Source organism: Piliocolobus tephrosceles, chromosome 11, assembly GCF_002776525.5.
Source record: "Piliocolobus tephrosceles isolate RC106 chromosome 11, ASM277652v3, whole genome shotgun sequence".
In the NCBI taxonomy this organism is placed as follows: domain Eukaryota; kingdom Metazoa; phylum Chordata; class Mammalia; order Primates; family Cercopithecidae; genus Piliocolobus; species Piliocolobus tephrosceles.
In genome coordinates this window covers 98,084,655-98,101,451 of record NC_045444.1, presented here as the reverse complement: position 1 = coordinate 98,101,451, position 16,797 = coordinate 98,084,655, and the positions used below count along the sequence as shown (strand labels likewise).

General features: G+C 34.8%; 1 protein-coding gene across 4 annotated transcripts in view; it reads left to right on the top strand.

The window, feature by feature from the left end:
* ERBB4 (erb-b2 receptor tyrosine kinase 4) overlaps positions 1–16,797 on the top strand; it is a 1,165,464-nt gene that overhangs the window by 818,390 nt on the left and 330,277 nt on the right. For all 4 annotated transcript variants that reach the window (XM_023220194.1, XM_023220218.1, XM_023220201.1 and 1 more), the window contains exons 8-11: positions 5,653–5,766; positions 7,130–7,256; positions 13,816–13,889; positions 15,011–15,101. In XM_023220194.1, the coding sequence (XP_023075962.1) occupies positions 5,653–5,766; positions 7,130–7,256; positions 13,816–13,889; positions 15,011–15,101 (406 nt within the window). The remainder of the gene's footprint in view (positions 1–5,652; positions 5,767–7,129; positions 7,257–13,815; positions 13,890–15,010; positions 15,102–16,797) is intronic.

Below are 16,797 nucleotides of genomic sequence, written 5' to 3'. Positions count from 1 at the left end.
AGCAAATGTAAAACAACAGGAGTTATAACAAACTGTCTCTCAGACCACAGTGCAATCAAACTAGAACTCAGGACTAAGAAACTCAATCAAAACCACTCAACTACATGGAAACTGAACAACCTGCTCCTGAATGACTACTGGGTGTATAATGAAATGAAGGCAGAAATAAAGATGTTCTTTGAAACCAATGAGAACAAAGACACAATGTACCAGAATCTCTGGGACACATTTAAAGCAGTGTGTAGAGGGAAATTTATAGCACTAAATGCCCACAAGAGAAAGCAGGAAAGATCTAAAATTGACACCCTAACATCACAATTAAAAGAACTGGAGAAGCAAGAGCAAGCACATTCACAAGCTAACAAAAGGTAAGAAATAACTAAAATCAGAGCAGAACTGAAGGAGATAGAGCCACAAAAATCCCTCCAAAAAATCAATGAATCCAGGAGCTGGTTTTTTGAAAAGATTAACAAAATTGATAGAACACTAGCAAGACTAATAAAGAAGAAAAGAGAGAAGAATCAAATTGATGCAATAAAAAATGATAAAGGGATATCACCACCAATTCCACAGAAATACAAACTACCATCAGAGAATACTATAAACACCTCTATGCAAATAAACTAGAAAACCTAGAAGAAATGAATAATTTCCTGGAAACTTACACTCTCCCAAGCCTAAACCAGGAAGAAGTTGAATCCCTTAATAGACCAATATCAGGCTCTGGAATTGAGGCAATAATTAATAGCCTACCAACCAAAACAACTCCAAGACCAGACGGATTCATAGCCGAATTCTACCAGAGGTACAAGGAGGAGCTGGTACCATTCCTTCTGAAATTATTCCAATCAATAGAAAAAGAGGGAATCCTCCCTAACTCATTTTACAAAGCCAAAATCATCCTGATACCAAAGCCTGGCAGAGACACAACAAAAAAGAGAATTTTAGACCAATATCTCTGATGAACATTGATGTAAAAATTCTCAATAAAATACTGGCAAATCAAATCCAGCAGCACATCAAAAAGCTTATCCACCATGATCAAGTGGGCTTCATCCCTGGGATGCAAGGCTGGTTCAACATATGCAAATCAATAAAAGTCATCCAGCATATAAACAGAATAAAAGACAAAAACCACATGATTATCTCAATAGATGTAGAAAAGGCCTTTGATGAAATTCAATAGCCCTTTATGCTTAAAACTCTCAATAAATTCGGTATTGATGGAATGTATCTCAAAATAGTAAGAGCCATTTATGACAAACCCACAGCCAATATCCTACTGAATGGGCAAAAATGGAAGCATTCCCTTTGAAAACTGGCACAAGACAAGGATGCCTTCTCTCACCACTCCTATTCAACATAGTGTTGGAAGTTCTGGCTAGGGCAATCAGGCAAGAGAAAGAAATAAAGAGTATTCAGTTAGGAAAAGAAGAAGTCAAATTGTCCCTGTTTGCAGATGACATGATTGTATATTTAGAAAACCCCATTGTCACAGCCCAAAATCTCCTTAAGATGATAAGCAACTTCAGCAAAGTCTCAGGATACAAAATCAATGTACAAAAATCACACACATTCTTATACACCAGTAACAGACAAACAGAGAGCCAAATCGTGAATGAATTCCCATTCACAATTGCTTCAAAGAGAATGAAATACCTAGGAATCCAACTTACAAGGGATGTAAACGACCTCTTCAAAGAGAACTACCAACCACGGCTCAGTGAAATAAAAGAGGACACAAACAAATGGAAGAACATACCATGCTCATAGATAGGAAGAATCAATATCATGAAAATGGCCATACTGCCCAAGGTAATTTATAGATTCACTGCCATCCCCATTAAGCTACCAATGACTTTCTTCACAGAATTGGAAAAAAACTACTTTAAAGTTCATATGGAACCAAAAAAGAGCCCACATTGCCAAGACAATCCTAAGCCAAAAGAACAAAGCTGGAGGTATCACGCTACCTGACTTCAAACTATACTACAAGGCTACATACAGTAACCAAAACAACATGGTACTGGTACCAAAACAGAGATAGAGACCAATGGAACAGAACAGAACCCTCAGAAATAATACCACACATCTACAGCCATCCGATCTTTGACAAACCTGACAAAAACAAGAAATGGGGAAAGGATTCCCTATTTAACATATGGTGCTGGGAAAATTGGCTAGACATAAGTAGAAAGCTGAAACTGGATCCTTTCCTTACTCCTTATACGAAAATTAATTCAGAATGGACTAGAGATTTAAATGTTAGACCTAAAACCATAAAAACCCTAGAAGAAAACCTAGCTAATACCATTCAGGACACAGGCATGGGCAAGGACTTCATGTCTAAAACACCAAAAGCAATGGCAACAAAAGCCAAAATGGACAAATCGGATCTAATTAAACTAAAGAGCTTCTGCACAGCAAAAGAAACTACCATCAGAGTGAACAGGCAACCTACAGAATGGAAGAAAATGTTTGCAATCTACTCATCTGACAAAGGGCTAATATCCAGAACCCATAAAGAACTCAAACAAATTTACAGCAAAAAAAAAAAAAAACAAACAACCCCATGAAAAAGTGGGCAAAGGATGTGAACAGACACTTTTCAAAAGAAGACATTCATACAGCCAACAGACACATGAAAAAATGTTCATCATCACTCGCCATCAGAGAATTACAAATCAAAACCACAATGAGATACCATCTCACACCAGTTAGAATGGCAATCATTAAAAAGTCGGGAAACAACAGGTGCTGGAGAGGATGTGGAGAAATAGGAACACTTTTACACTGTTGGTGGGACTGTAAACTAGTTCAACCATTGTGGAAAACAGTATGGCGATTCCTCAAGGATCTAGAACTAGAAACGCCATTTGACCCAGCCATCCCATTACCACGTATATACCCAAAGGATTATAAGTCATGCTGCTATAAAGACACATGCACATGTATGTTTATTGTGGCACTATTCACAATAGCAAAGACTTGGAATCAACCCAAATGTCCATCAGTGACAGACTGGATTAAGAAAATGTGACACATATACATCATGGAATACTATGCAGCCATAAAAAAGGATGAGTTCATGTCTTTTGTAGGGACATGGATGCAGCTGGAAACCATCATCCTCAGCAAACTATCACAAGAACAGAAAAGCAAACATCGCATGTTCTCACTCATAGGTGGGAATTGAACAATGAGATCACTTGGACACAGGAAGAGGAACATCACACACCAGGTCCTATTGTGGGGAGCAGGGACGGGGGAGAGATAGCATTAGGAGATATACCTAATGTAAATGACGAGTTAATGGATGCAGCACATCAACATGGCACATGTATACATATGTAACAAACCTGCACGTTGTGCACATGTACCCTAGAACTTAAAGTATAATAAAAAAAAAAGAAAAAGAAAAAGAAAAATACCTGAGACTGGGTAATTGATAAACAAAAGAGGTACAATTGGTTCATGGTACTGCAAGCTGTACAGGACGCCCTGGGGAGGGCTCAGGAAACTTTCAATCACAGTGAAGGTGAAGAGGAAGCAAGTATGTCTCCCATGGCCGGAGCAGGAGGAAGAGAGGGGCAGGAAGTGTTACACACTTTTTAACAACCAGATCTCGTGCTAACTCACTCTTGTCACGACAACACCAAGGAGGATGGTGTTAAACCATGAGAAGCCGACCCCATGATTCACTCACCTCCCTCCAGATCCCACCTCCAATACTGGGGATTATAATTCGACATGAGATTTGGATGGGGACACAGATCCAAACCATATCACCAGACCTTGAAGAAAGAATGGCTATTTAAGATTGTGCATGCATCTGTTGCGTGTTGGGTTCCCCTAAGATAGAAATTAGGCTATGATAAGGAGCAGTCTCAAAATCAACACTTTTTGGAGAAGGGAAGAAAGCAAGATCGGACTTTGATATCATGTCAACAAAGTGCCTCTTTGTTGTGGTGGAGGTTTTCATGTGGATGTTAACTTGGAATACAAATTTTTCCATACTTTGTACCCAGTCTCATGGATTCTCACATATCCCTTTGCCCCAGATTCTCTTTCTTCTCAAATTTCCAGTATTTCTTCTCTCAGGACAATCTCATGAGTTAATATATATTCTAAGGTCAAGCAACTTCTCTTTTCATACAAAATGAGTAATCAGTTTTGCTACCTAAAATGATGTCTGTTGGTAAGATTTTCTCTTGTCTCTGTGTTTCAAGTCCACTCATAGGTGAGACCACAGACAGAGAAGCTGCCATTTTCAGCTAGTACCCACATACCTAGTCTAGTTTGCCTCTTACTCTGTTAGCTCTTCTTAAGTGCCTTCTCTCAGCCCCCACAAACCATAGGTATGAGCTGACTGAGAGGGACCAGCTCAGTGGTGGATGATGGCATTGGGGGGTCTTAACCATTTGCTTATGCAGTTTACTTGTGCTTCTGCCCCTGCTTATATCCTACTTTAATTTTACAATGGATTGCTATTGGACCTTCCCAATATGATGACATTGTGACATTGTAGCAACACCCTATTCATAATAGGCAATTCTGGCTACAAGGTCTGACCCAAGACCCAGCTCTAGCAGGACTCAGAAGCATGTCAAAAGCTGTTTATTAAATGGTATACTATCCTATGCTACAGGTGGCATAACTTAGCTCTAAAAACCTAGACGTCTCTGTTGTGATTTTCTGATGAAATTTGCCATATATCTACATGGCGTATTTTCCCACTGTAGATGCTTCCAATATAGAGCCTCTTGTGTTTTATGGCCCAAGTAGCAAAACTGCTTGCACCACAGCCTAGATCTACATCATATGCCTTTTCTGCTTTGGGCACCCCTCAACGCTGTAAGCATTCCACAACATTGCATATTGTGCCAGAGCAATATTCCCAGGCATGGAAGGATGCTACTTTTAAAACCAGAATGGCCTAGCAGGTGTTGTATTTCCATTTATTGTGAGAGCCTTTAGATGCAACAATTTGACCTTTATTTTGGAGGGGATGTTCTGACATATCCCAGGTCACTGGACTCCTAGACATTTAATCCAAGTATTGAGTAACAAAATGCTCCTTGTCTATTTGATATACCTTTTCCAAAGTGCTACCCTTTCCAATTTTACTTTGTTTCTTCGTGTAAAAATATGAGAAAGGTTTTGTGACACTCCATTGAAAAATAGAACACATTTTAAGCATTTTCTCCTGGATGTGAAGTGTACTCTCTTAATCCAAGGCAGTTCAACTTAAACTTCATTTGTGCTTCATGAACTTGAGGTATTTTTAGACTTCAAACTTGCATCATGTCATGAAATGAAGTGGAACTATTGAAACACACAAGCTAAATGTCGTGTAGTTTCCTAAGCATATAAAAGAAATCTAGTCTATCTTGGGGGCAATTCAGGATGTGGAGCAGTAACCAAGCAAGTACTAGTTGCTGTTAACACACATTGCATTTGACTGGAAATACGATTTCAGGTTGAGATATTTAAACAAAGAGTTGTTTAAGGGGAAGATACATAAACACTCTCAATGAAGCTAATCATTTCCAAACCATAAAATATCTTGTTTTGAACTTGTTTGCTGAATGTTAACATTAATGCTTATTTTACCTTTGTTTTTGTTTTGTTTTGTTTTGTTTTAAAAAACAGATAACTTTGTGGTAGATTCCAGTTCTTGTGTGCGTGCCTGCCCTAGTTCCAAGATGGAAGTAGAAGAAAATGGGATTAAAATGTGTAAACCTTGCACTGACATTTGCCCAAAAGGTGAGTGGTAGCTCAGAGTATTCAGTTAGAACTGGCCTATATAACAAGGTTTTTAATTCACTTTTAAGTGGACCAACTTTTTAATATAAACCCACTCTCACAACCAAAACCTGCCCACATATGCTTTCCATAATTTTGGACAGTCACTCAAAATATGAACTTTTATAACACTGTATATTATTGAGTTTGAATTGTATCTACTAAAATGGTCCAGAAAAAAATTCAGGTGTAACACTGATAGGAACTCACTTACATGTTATTCTGTCAATAGGAAATCTTAAAAGCTTTGTAAAAAAACAAGAGTTCACATGGTTATGTTGGCATCACAACACATATTAGTTGCTTGGCACTGTATACAAATTTATCTGCTAAGCATAAAAAGTGATGCATAGGGACCTGAAATTTACTCTCCAGATCTTAAAAATATATTTTGAAAGATGAGATCTATGAAATGACAGGAAACTTTAACATAAGTTTAAAATAAATATATCAGATAATTCATGCCATAGAATTCTAGTGGAGGACGGAATCTCTTCCAGCTGTGTGTAGTCTGATTCCTCACCACAATGAAACCTAAATTAAGCCAGATGAAAATATAGTCTAAATCTCAGGAATGTTGTTAAACTTTTCAAGGTATCAGGGAGTGCCTTAGAAAAGGACAAACTCCAGACTTACTTTAGATGATCTTTTCTCTCTTCCTCTCTGTTTCTTCCTTATCCCCTCTTTCTATTTCTCTATACACCAGCCCACACCCCCCCCCACACGCACACATAAAAATTGTTTTGTTTGGTTGTTTAAATTATAAGCTTCAGAAAGCATGTTCAATTTAAGCATAAATATTTGAATGGCCCTTGATTTTGGTTATAATTCACATCATTAGACTCTTTATTTACATATATTCTCCATTAGACCACTGTTTTTAAAATTGCAGGTTGTAGAGCATTAGTATGTAAGCCATGAAATTATTTTACTAGAGTTACCAGCATTTCAAATCATTAAAAATGATATTTTCAAATAAAGTAGAAAATAGATAATTTTATGTTGTTAGGAGGAGTATTCATTGATAAAATTTCTGTTAAACTTATGTACGTGTTGTGTGTGTATACTGGGTCTTGATATAAAATGTAATTTCTATAATGAGTCATGGTCATTCGATTTTAATGCAGGGACAAGTTTTTAAAGCAGAACCAGTAGTGAATGTTGAATGAATGAATAATTATATTACTTTTTAGAAAACAAAATTTGTAATATATTTTTATATGTTGCAATTAAAAATACTCTGCTATTTCATAATGAAGATGCAATGATTTATTGGCTAAAAATAAGTTTCTCAGTCCCCTAACTTTGAGTCTTGTTTCTACAGCTTGTGATGGCATTGGCACAGGATCATTGATGTCAGCTCAGACTGTGGATTCCAGTAACATTGACAAATTCATAAACTGTACCAAGATCAATGGGAATTTGATCTTTCTAGTCACTGGTATTCACGGGTCAGTATTACATTTTTGTGCAAGCTATTTTACAAAGTGTAGAGGAAACTGAAGAGATTCTTTAGTTTTGTTTATTTGATTATTCTGGAACTTGAAGAGTTTCACCTTTCATTAATGCTCCTCAAAACAAAAGCAAGGGCCTGATTTCACCAGCAATGACAGTATAATATAGTATAATGACATTATAGCATAATGAAAGTATAGTGACATTCCAAAATATTAGTTTTGCAATGTGCTCAAATTTTAGTTTGGTGACTATTTAAGTTTGAAAATATAAATTTGTATTTAAACTAAATTACGTTTTAGGATATTCTCCTCAAATCCAAAGTTTTCAGCAAGCTTGACTTATTTTTAGATATGTTTAGAGGAAAATTCAGTCAAACTTCTAACTGATTAGGTTGAGAAAACATGAATTAATATCCTTTAAAAAGTCTCACATAAAACTAATCAGTAAGTTGAAATTCCCCTGAGCTTCTTCCAGAAAGTCTTTGTCCTGATGTATTATTTTTGTCTTTTTCCCCTTAAGTTGGGAAGTTAGCACCACTGTGAGAGATGCTGCTAAATGAGTTTCATTTTGTTAATAAAAATGATAACGTGATTTATCTGGGCCCCTTCATTACAGAACCCCCTGCTGGTTTTAACTGGAAAACAAACATGTTTGTATTCTTTGAATGTCAGTATTTTAACATTGTATGTTATCTGTTTGTCTATATTACTACTTAATCCCTAAATATTAGCGCTGCAGGCTACAGATAAAGAATATCTCTCATACGTTTCAATTCAAAATCTTACTCTGAACATATATCAGATCATTTCTAAAAGCAAACTAATTTAACACAATATGAATAAATATGTCAAAATAGGAATGGCAAGAACAATAGAACAAAGTGTTTCTTTTCATTCAAATCAACTATTTGCACTATTGCTAAATATTTGTTAATTTTAATAGGTAGCTTTTAATACGGTCCCATGTTAGATAGCATAATTAGTATGTGTGTAGCTGCCACCCCATAGTTGTTGTATCTGTCTTAAGAATTTTTTTTTTTTTTTTTTTTTTTTTTTTTTTTTTTTTTTTTTTTTTTTACTTACCTTTTAAAATGTATAGATTTGGTTATTCTCAGCCCATATTCCTACATGGCAACAATTTGTTGGACCTGGGTAGCCATATTAATCAGTTATCACGCTGTTAATAAAGACACACCCGAGGCTGGGTAATTTACAAAGAAAAAAGAGGTTCGGTGGACTCACAGTCCCACATGGTTGGGGAGGCCTCACAATCATGGTGGAAGGCAAAGGAGGAAAAAGACATGTCATACATGGTGGCAGGCAAGAGACGGTTTGTGTAGGGGAGCTTCCCTGTACAAAACCATCAGATCTCGTGAGACTTATTCACTATCATGAGAACAGCGCAGGAAAGACCCACCCCCATGATTCAGTTACCTCCCACTGGGTCCACAGCCAAAGCACATCAGTAGCACTAGTCATTTTGAGATGGGACACACTTAATCAACTTTGCCATAGTCCGCTCTGGCCTTCCGAATCCATTTACATTGCTATCTTACCCTCCTTGCCCCATTGCATAGGAGACCTGGTGCAATATTTAGGTGCTTCTTCATGATTTAATGCATCTACGACATTTAATAAAGCAATATACCCACAATTAGACTATATTTAAAACCAAATATCACATGAATGTAAGATTACATTATGCTGATAATGTCTTCTGAGAAATAAGAAGATAGAGCCACTTTGACTCACATTGCCTGCTTTCACCTGGAAAAAATAAATGCATTAGCCTCAAGCCTTTCACTGTGGGGAATGATTTGAAATCATATTCACATGAATTGCATTAGACAAGTGGTTTTTATCCTTATCAGGCCCAACATTCCGCTTTTATATATTAAAAAATTGCCACTTTTCAATTCTGAAATAAAATTTATAGATAATGTAACCTAAATATATATATATATATATATTTAATTATTATAATTCTTTAGTTGTAATTTTTAAAAAATACAAAAAAAAAATGTAAGGTACAATAAAATAAGTATTGTTAGGGGAATGCCCAGTTTCCAATTATATAAAAGTTTGAATTTATGAAAAATGAGATTAGAAGGCATTTTTGTGTAAGAAGTACCAGGAAATAAAAAGCAGAGGAACAACTGACCACTGGAAGAGAAAACCACTAGCCAGACACATTGTCATATGACAAAAGAAAGAGGGAAATGACTTTCATTGAAATTGGAGTAAATTGCTTCTCGACTTTTTGGCTAAGATCAAGTGAAATTGGAGCAACACGACTAGGGAATCATACCTGGCATGAGGTCCTAAATGTCTAATAGGACATTTTAAGGTTGTATAAAACACGACGCAATCCTTTGATTTAAGAGACAATTAACCTTGTGATAACCCCTGTAAACTACAGGATCCCCCAGTCTCTGTTACAACTGAAACAGCTCTACAGATGTGCCAACTTCCTGTTAGTGGGGTGGTGCTGCCCTCATTGAGAAACATTGCAAGAATTTTGTGACAGTAGAAAGATTGCAGACCACCAAAAGTGACCTGCCAAGACTAAAATTCTTACAGATAAAACATGGGTAGGGAGGTTTCAAAAATATTTTATCTAGTAAGGTTCAGATTATTTTAGTCTTGGTTCATCATAGAACATAATTATTAAAACTCTAGATTTCTACTAGTTATAAAATGACTATATATATATAAAATATGTAGCCATATATATAATATGTAGCCATATATATATGTATATATTTACCTCTGGCCCAGAGTGGAGGAATGTTTAATAAATAAATGTAATAAAAAATGGAAACAGGTAGTCCAATGAATAAAAATGCATCAGGCAGTAAGGAGCATGCAATTCCAAGTTTACTGGAAGAATACTACGTTAGACTAACCCAGACTTCTAGGGAGAAAAATATTGCTCATTCATCCAGGTGAAAAATTATTTATGGAAAATCAACTTACATGGATTAGAATTAGAAAACTAAACCAAGTTTGTCTTAAGCATAAACTTAGGAAATGAGAGTTGGGATTTCTTCTTGGACAATTGGATCCAGAGCAGATTGGAATGTGATTTGTATCTCCACCATGGAGGGTTTGCTTTGAGTTGGGTGGCTTTCTCTCACCTCAAACACTAGGTTTCCTTCAATAAAAAACTTGAGAAATGGAATAACATTAAATACCTATTTCCTATGATTATTGTGGTGATTAAAAACAAAAGTTGTTTTGAATTGCTCAGCCCAGTGCCTGGCATATTGTAAAACCTTAACAAATGGTATCAAATAGAAGGTTGGAAGTGTGGGGAAGGAGGGAAAGATAGTGAGAGAGACAGAGAAGGATGAGAACAGAGAGAAATGAAAATCAATAAAAAACAAAACAGGAGGAGAAGAAGACAGTGCAAAAGAAAAATCGCAGTGCCCATGTCTCATTTATAGCACAGCCTGTTGTGTAACAAATATTAATTTTATAGACTTGATTATAGTCTTATATAGACTTTTGGAAACCAAATAAAGGCAAAATTTTCCTTACGATGAGTCATGGTTCTTAGTTCAGATGATTATTTGTCCTTAATGATAGCACTTATACCTGGAATATTTAAAATTATAATTATAATTGGGTCTCAAGCATGATTTATAAGCTATTTTCCAGGACAAACATATAAATGAATTATGATGTATTCTTTATTCTCACTGTCATGCCAGCATGAAACATATATTCTGAAGCCTTTCTCTTTCATCTGAGGAAAGTATGGCTATAGAGTTAATTCAGTAGACTTAGACATGTTATATATGTATAGATACGAGTACGGTCATGAATGTAATTTGTGTGTGTGTGTGTTTGTGTGTGTAAAGGAAGAAATATTTTAAAGGTGAACAATACAGAGTATTATAAGCAGAAAACTTGCAATGAATTATAGAAATGTTTTACCTCACTTAATTTCCATTACCCGTAATATTTTACTAACTAGCTCTTAATAAGATCGTATGGTTTGATTAAAATAGCTGAGATGTTTTTAACTAATAAAATGCAAAAATAACAATTTAATGAGGTTGTTATGCTTTTTAAAAATAAGTTGCTCCATAAAAGATATTTACTGGCAATTTATCAATTAAAATTTTAATATATGATTGGGCTCAAGAAAGTTAATTGGCAAGTTTAGTTTACAGTACAATAGTACCATTGCCAGAAATAGTAGTAGGCACTCATTTTCTTATTTAGGATAAGAACTGCAGGAAAGCTTAGTGCTTAGGGTTATCGTTAGGAAAACTTTTCCTCCATGTTTTGTTACATTTTACACTGTTGATGGGCATGTGCTTAGAGTCACAAAATACTCACCAAATAAGCATGTTTATGCTGTGTCACAATGAGACACTGGCAAGAAAGGGTTTACATGTTAGACTGCAATGGTGATAGACAGTGGAAGAGAAATAATAAGCTTGATGATAAAACAAAGTGATTTCAGTGGAAATGAAAATATGTTTCTCTCTCTTTCTCCTGAGCTTTATTTTGGATCACCAAACACAATGACAGGGTAGACATAACGTTCTTTTGCATGGCCCTGAATTTAGTTAGGAAAGTTAACTGTTTTAAAGTACTGTGTATTTCGAGTGGCTACAGGATACAACTCCCAAGACATACTTTGAAGTCAGTGAGTGGAATTCTGTCAACTTATTTTACAAGAGTTCTGAATCTCTAAATTTAACTGTATAAAATATCTGTGGTCCATTGGGCTTCATGTTAACATTCCGAAATTCATTTCATTCCCGGTAACATAGAAGTGTTCTCAGTAAAGGTTTGGACTGACCCCATTATTGTGTGCTTGCCTTGAATTTTGAGTCTTTCTCAATAAAGCCAGAATATTTGATTATATGACCTGAACTGTTCTATACACTGCTTTTCATCAAAGAACAAATGTTGAAAGCTCATTCTTGTACTGCAGAGCTGATATTTCCTCTGTATACAAAATTCTTTGCACATTAAAAAGTGAAGGCAAGAGTTTTCCTACATGATACACTTCATTTTTGGCTTCATATTCATCGAAAGCATAGTTATTTGTTCCATATATCTTTGCTTGTAAATAGAGAAAGTTTGCTAGAACATTTAACTGAGACTTTAAGCTTTTGTGAGATATTAATATGACATTGAGAAAATTTTAATCAATAGTTTATGTGTGAATTATAGGGAAACACATTTTTAGTGTTTCTCCAACCTCAGCAATATCCAGTATTTGAGCCTAGTATAAAGCACTCCATGTTAAACTAGCAGTACATTGTATTGATTGCACTTCTTAGTTTGAAACAGTAATTTAATCAAGCAAATTTTTTTTAAAGATGTGGAATGGTTTGCAGTAGAGAAGAATATGCTGATGAACCAAGTTCAGAAAGCCAGTACAAGGCGGTTCCAGAGATCAAGGTTGCTGGAACTGATACTCTTTTCAAGACTTGAATGCTGGCATGAATAAATGCCAATGGATTCAGACACAAATCCCCAGGACATAGGCCATATGCCTATCTGTTTGTCAGGGGGTTATGGAGCATGTTGATTGATAGCCCTATTAAGGCTACTTATAGTCTATCACTAGTGGTTATTCACCATACCGAAAAGGAATGTTCTCAGAGACCAGTAAAAGAAAAGATGTCTACAGTAAGAATAAAATCTGTTTGACTGCTACAAGTAGATACATACTTCTAAAAAAGCCTAAGATCACTGTTCTTAGAAGTTTTGATCTATCTTGACGAAGCAGCCAATGGATAAAATTTAATCTCTCTGTAAATGATATATATTAATATGAGGTCTCTACCTAGGATAGTACGAAATGTCTTTTAATGTAATAAAATTTTAAAACTTACTGTGGATTTCTTAAAAAAAAAAAAAAAAAACTGGAAGTCTTGCTTGAATTCATATACATGGAAGCGAATAGTTCCTGAGTTATAAACATGAATATGAATAAGCTAGATAGGAACAAGATGGTTCTAAGTAATCTGTATGAAGAGATACTTTTGGACAATGTCATAAATATTATGAAAATTCACGAGTAGATAAATGTAGAGCTAGAGAAAAAAAAAAATGTCGATTTTATCTGTGCTTGTTTCTATCCTTCTTATGAATTCCAGGTACTGTTAGCAATATATACTTCTTTGAGGAGCAGAAATACCAGTTGTTCTCACTATAATATAATTTATTTCTAGACTAGATATATTCTTCCAAATCAATAATAAACTTTTAAAACAAAGCAATATAAAATGGTTCATACATGAACTTGCTATCTTTGGGAATTTCATCAGAATAGTTCAATCTGAATACTCTTATAGATCTAGAATAGGCTTTGATGAAAATCTCATATTTTGTGACATCAAAAATGTCCACAAAACACCTATTATTCCTCCTCCACATCTAGCACAGATGAATTTAGACATGCATTGATAACGCCCCTATTGCTAATTAAAATTAAATTTGAATAAAATAACTACTGTCACATTTCTCATATTTTCACTCCTTTATTAAAATTTAAATTTGGCTACGTTTCTTCTTGATTTTCTAGGGACCCTTACAATGCAATTGAAGCCATAGACCCAGAGAAACTGAATGTCTTTCGGACAGTCAGAGAGATAACAGGTAATTTTTAAAACTGCAACTGTTGTGCTATGGACAACGTAATTAAAAAAAAAAAAAAAAAATTCATGAGATTGGCTGGGCACAGTGGCTCACGCCTGTAATCCCAGCACTTTGAGAAGTCAAGGCGGGTGGATCATGAGATCAGGAGATTGAGACCATCCTGGCCAACATGGTGAAACCCTGTCTCTACTAAAAATACAAAAATCAGCTGGGTGTGATGGTGCTTGCCTGTAATCCCAGCCACTCAGGAGGCTGAGGCAGGAGAATTGCTTGAACTCAGGAGGTGGAGATTGCAGTGAGCCAAGATCACACCGCTGCACTCCACCCTGGCAATAGAGTGAGACTCCATCTCAAAATAACAACAAAAAAGAAAACAAAAAAAAAGTTACATAAGATTGGAATCAGCAACTAATTTTCAAAGCAGATTTTAGTTTGCAAAAACTCATATTATTTTTAAAGATGGTATTAGCTTTTATGCATATTTTGAAAGCCCATGGAATTACAAAATGAGTATCTTTGAAAGTCTGACATTACAAATCTTGCAAGTGTCAACTGATCTTTGAACCCATGTTTTTCTGTTTACTTTTTCAAAAGAAGTACTCTTGAACATGGATAACATGTAGCATTTATTTAGCACATATATATTAAGCCTGTAATGTGTTCAACATTGTCTTAGTAGGTAATATGGGGCCCATAGATATGAATCAGACATGGACTTACCGTAAAATAATGCAAAATGTAATGAGAAAGGTTAGATATGTATATAAATGTCTTAGAATACAAGGGTGACACTGATATTGTAAGCATACAGTTGAAGAGGTAAAAGATTTCAGAGAAATTGAAACTATATTTTTCTCTTTATCTAGTTAGACTACATTCTTGCATTTATAAGAATAAATCAAATTGAGTCATTGAAACCTTTCAACATATACAGTTTTATTGGGTAAGAGACTCAATCTTGGAAGAATACATACATAATAGAGTGTTTCAAAAATACAAATGTTCACTACCCCTTTCTCACTTCCCACCTTTCAACATGTTTTCACCGTATTTCAAGGAAAATCAGCACTAATACTAAGACAATGATATTCTGATTTATTTTTACTACTCTTCACTTGTAGGTTTCCTGAACATACAGTCATGGCCGCCAAACATGACTGATTTTAGTGTTTTTTCTAACCTAGTGACCATTGGTGGAAGAGTACTCTATAGGTAAGTGGATATGTTTAAAGTTGCGGGTCTCACAGTTTTCAAGAGGAGCATCATCTGGGCATTAAGTCAAAACCATCACTCTTATTGATTTACTGATTCTGGGGGGAAATCATGCTTCCATCCTTGTTTCCAAAGATAAGCTCATTGAAAATACCTCAGATGATGGTATGAAGTATTACAGAATACATAGTTTGATTTTTCAATTGTCTGTCACTCAAAATAATATTAGTATTTTGCAAGTATGGGGTGCAAGATATGAACAATTAATGAAACTTTCTTTTTTATCAGATGTTATCATAATTAAAAGATAAGAGTTGTGTGACTTGGTAATGGCTCGGGTGTATAGGATACAAATGCTGTTGTGCCAGGAGGTTCTGTTCTTGTCTCTGGTGCTATAATTTGAACTACACATCACAGGGCTGGTCCACCATTCTACATGTACTGCTGCTTAATCAATGGACAAGAAATTTCAGGTTTAGAAGAGCATTGATAAAATTATAATGTCAATAATTTAAATTCACATTGTAAGAGTAAATAACAGATTTCTTCAATGTCATCTGTATGATGTTCTTATTTATGAGCAATTAAGAGTCAATTTACATAAGAATTTTTTAAATTTGTCTACTTAAGTTCAAAATGTCTCCAAAATTAATATCATCATTGATTTTATAATAATGTTTTATAAAAAGTACATTGAATTTCACTATTAAAATTTAAAAGTTATATTTATAAGAGGTTTTAAAAATGTAAAGGAGAAAGGAGCTTAATAAGAAAGGATCATCAAGAGATACAACCTATTAGAGTGCTATATGTAAACAACTTTTACTATCCATTGAATAAATATCATAAGCCAATCGAGACATTGTGCTAACATTGTAATCAACAACTCAAGATAGTTATGATGGGGGCAAAATTTGAAAGAAAGAGTTACATCTTAGTCTTTATCATTGAGCATACACACACACGAACACACACACACACATATTCTGACAACCATGGAAAATAATTCTAAATATTAACAGCAAAGAATATTTAAAACTAAAAATAAAAGTGGAAAGCATTCCTCTCCAAAATGTAAAATAATATTCATTAACTGATTGAAATATGGGAAGCATGTTTATGCTTTAGAGAATGGAAAAGTAAGTAAGTAAAAAAAGTAAAAAAGTAAATAATTACAATAATGTGGACTATATTAAAATAAAAGTAGTTTCTTTAATTTTTCAATCATCTGTCACTCAAAGTAATATTAGTATTTTCCAAGCATGGAGTGCATGACGTGAGCAATTCTAAACAGGGTACTTGTTATTTAACTTTTAGAGACCTTTTCCCCAGATACCCAAGGCATCTGAGTTTGTTTTCTTTTTCTAATTTTAGTTTAGTTTTATTCTTTACTTTTTACCGTCTCCTAACCTTACTTACACATGCCTCAATTATTACAGTTCTGGGGTCTGAGGTATAAATTAAAGCTAAATACCTATAATCATTTTCTGAAATTATTTAGACATACTCTGAAAGTATATCTATACGTCTAAATCTATTACATAAAGAGGAATTAATGTCTTACTTTGAGTAGATGAACGATTGTTTTATAAACACTTCTTTAGTGTTAATACAGGATTTCATCATTGAACAACGTAAAGTTAAGGCTTGGGGTGGGAAGATAGTGAGCAGATATTTCAGTGGTAAATATATACAC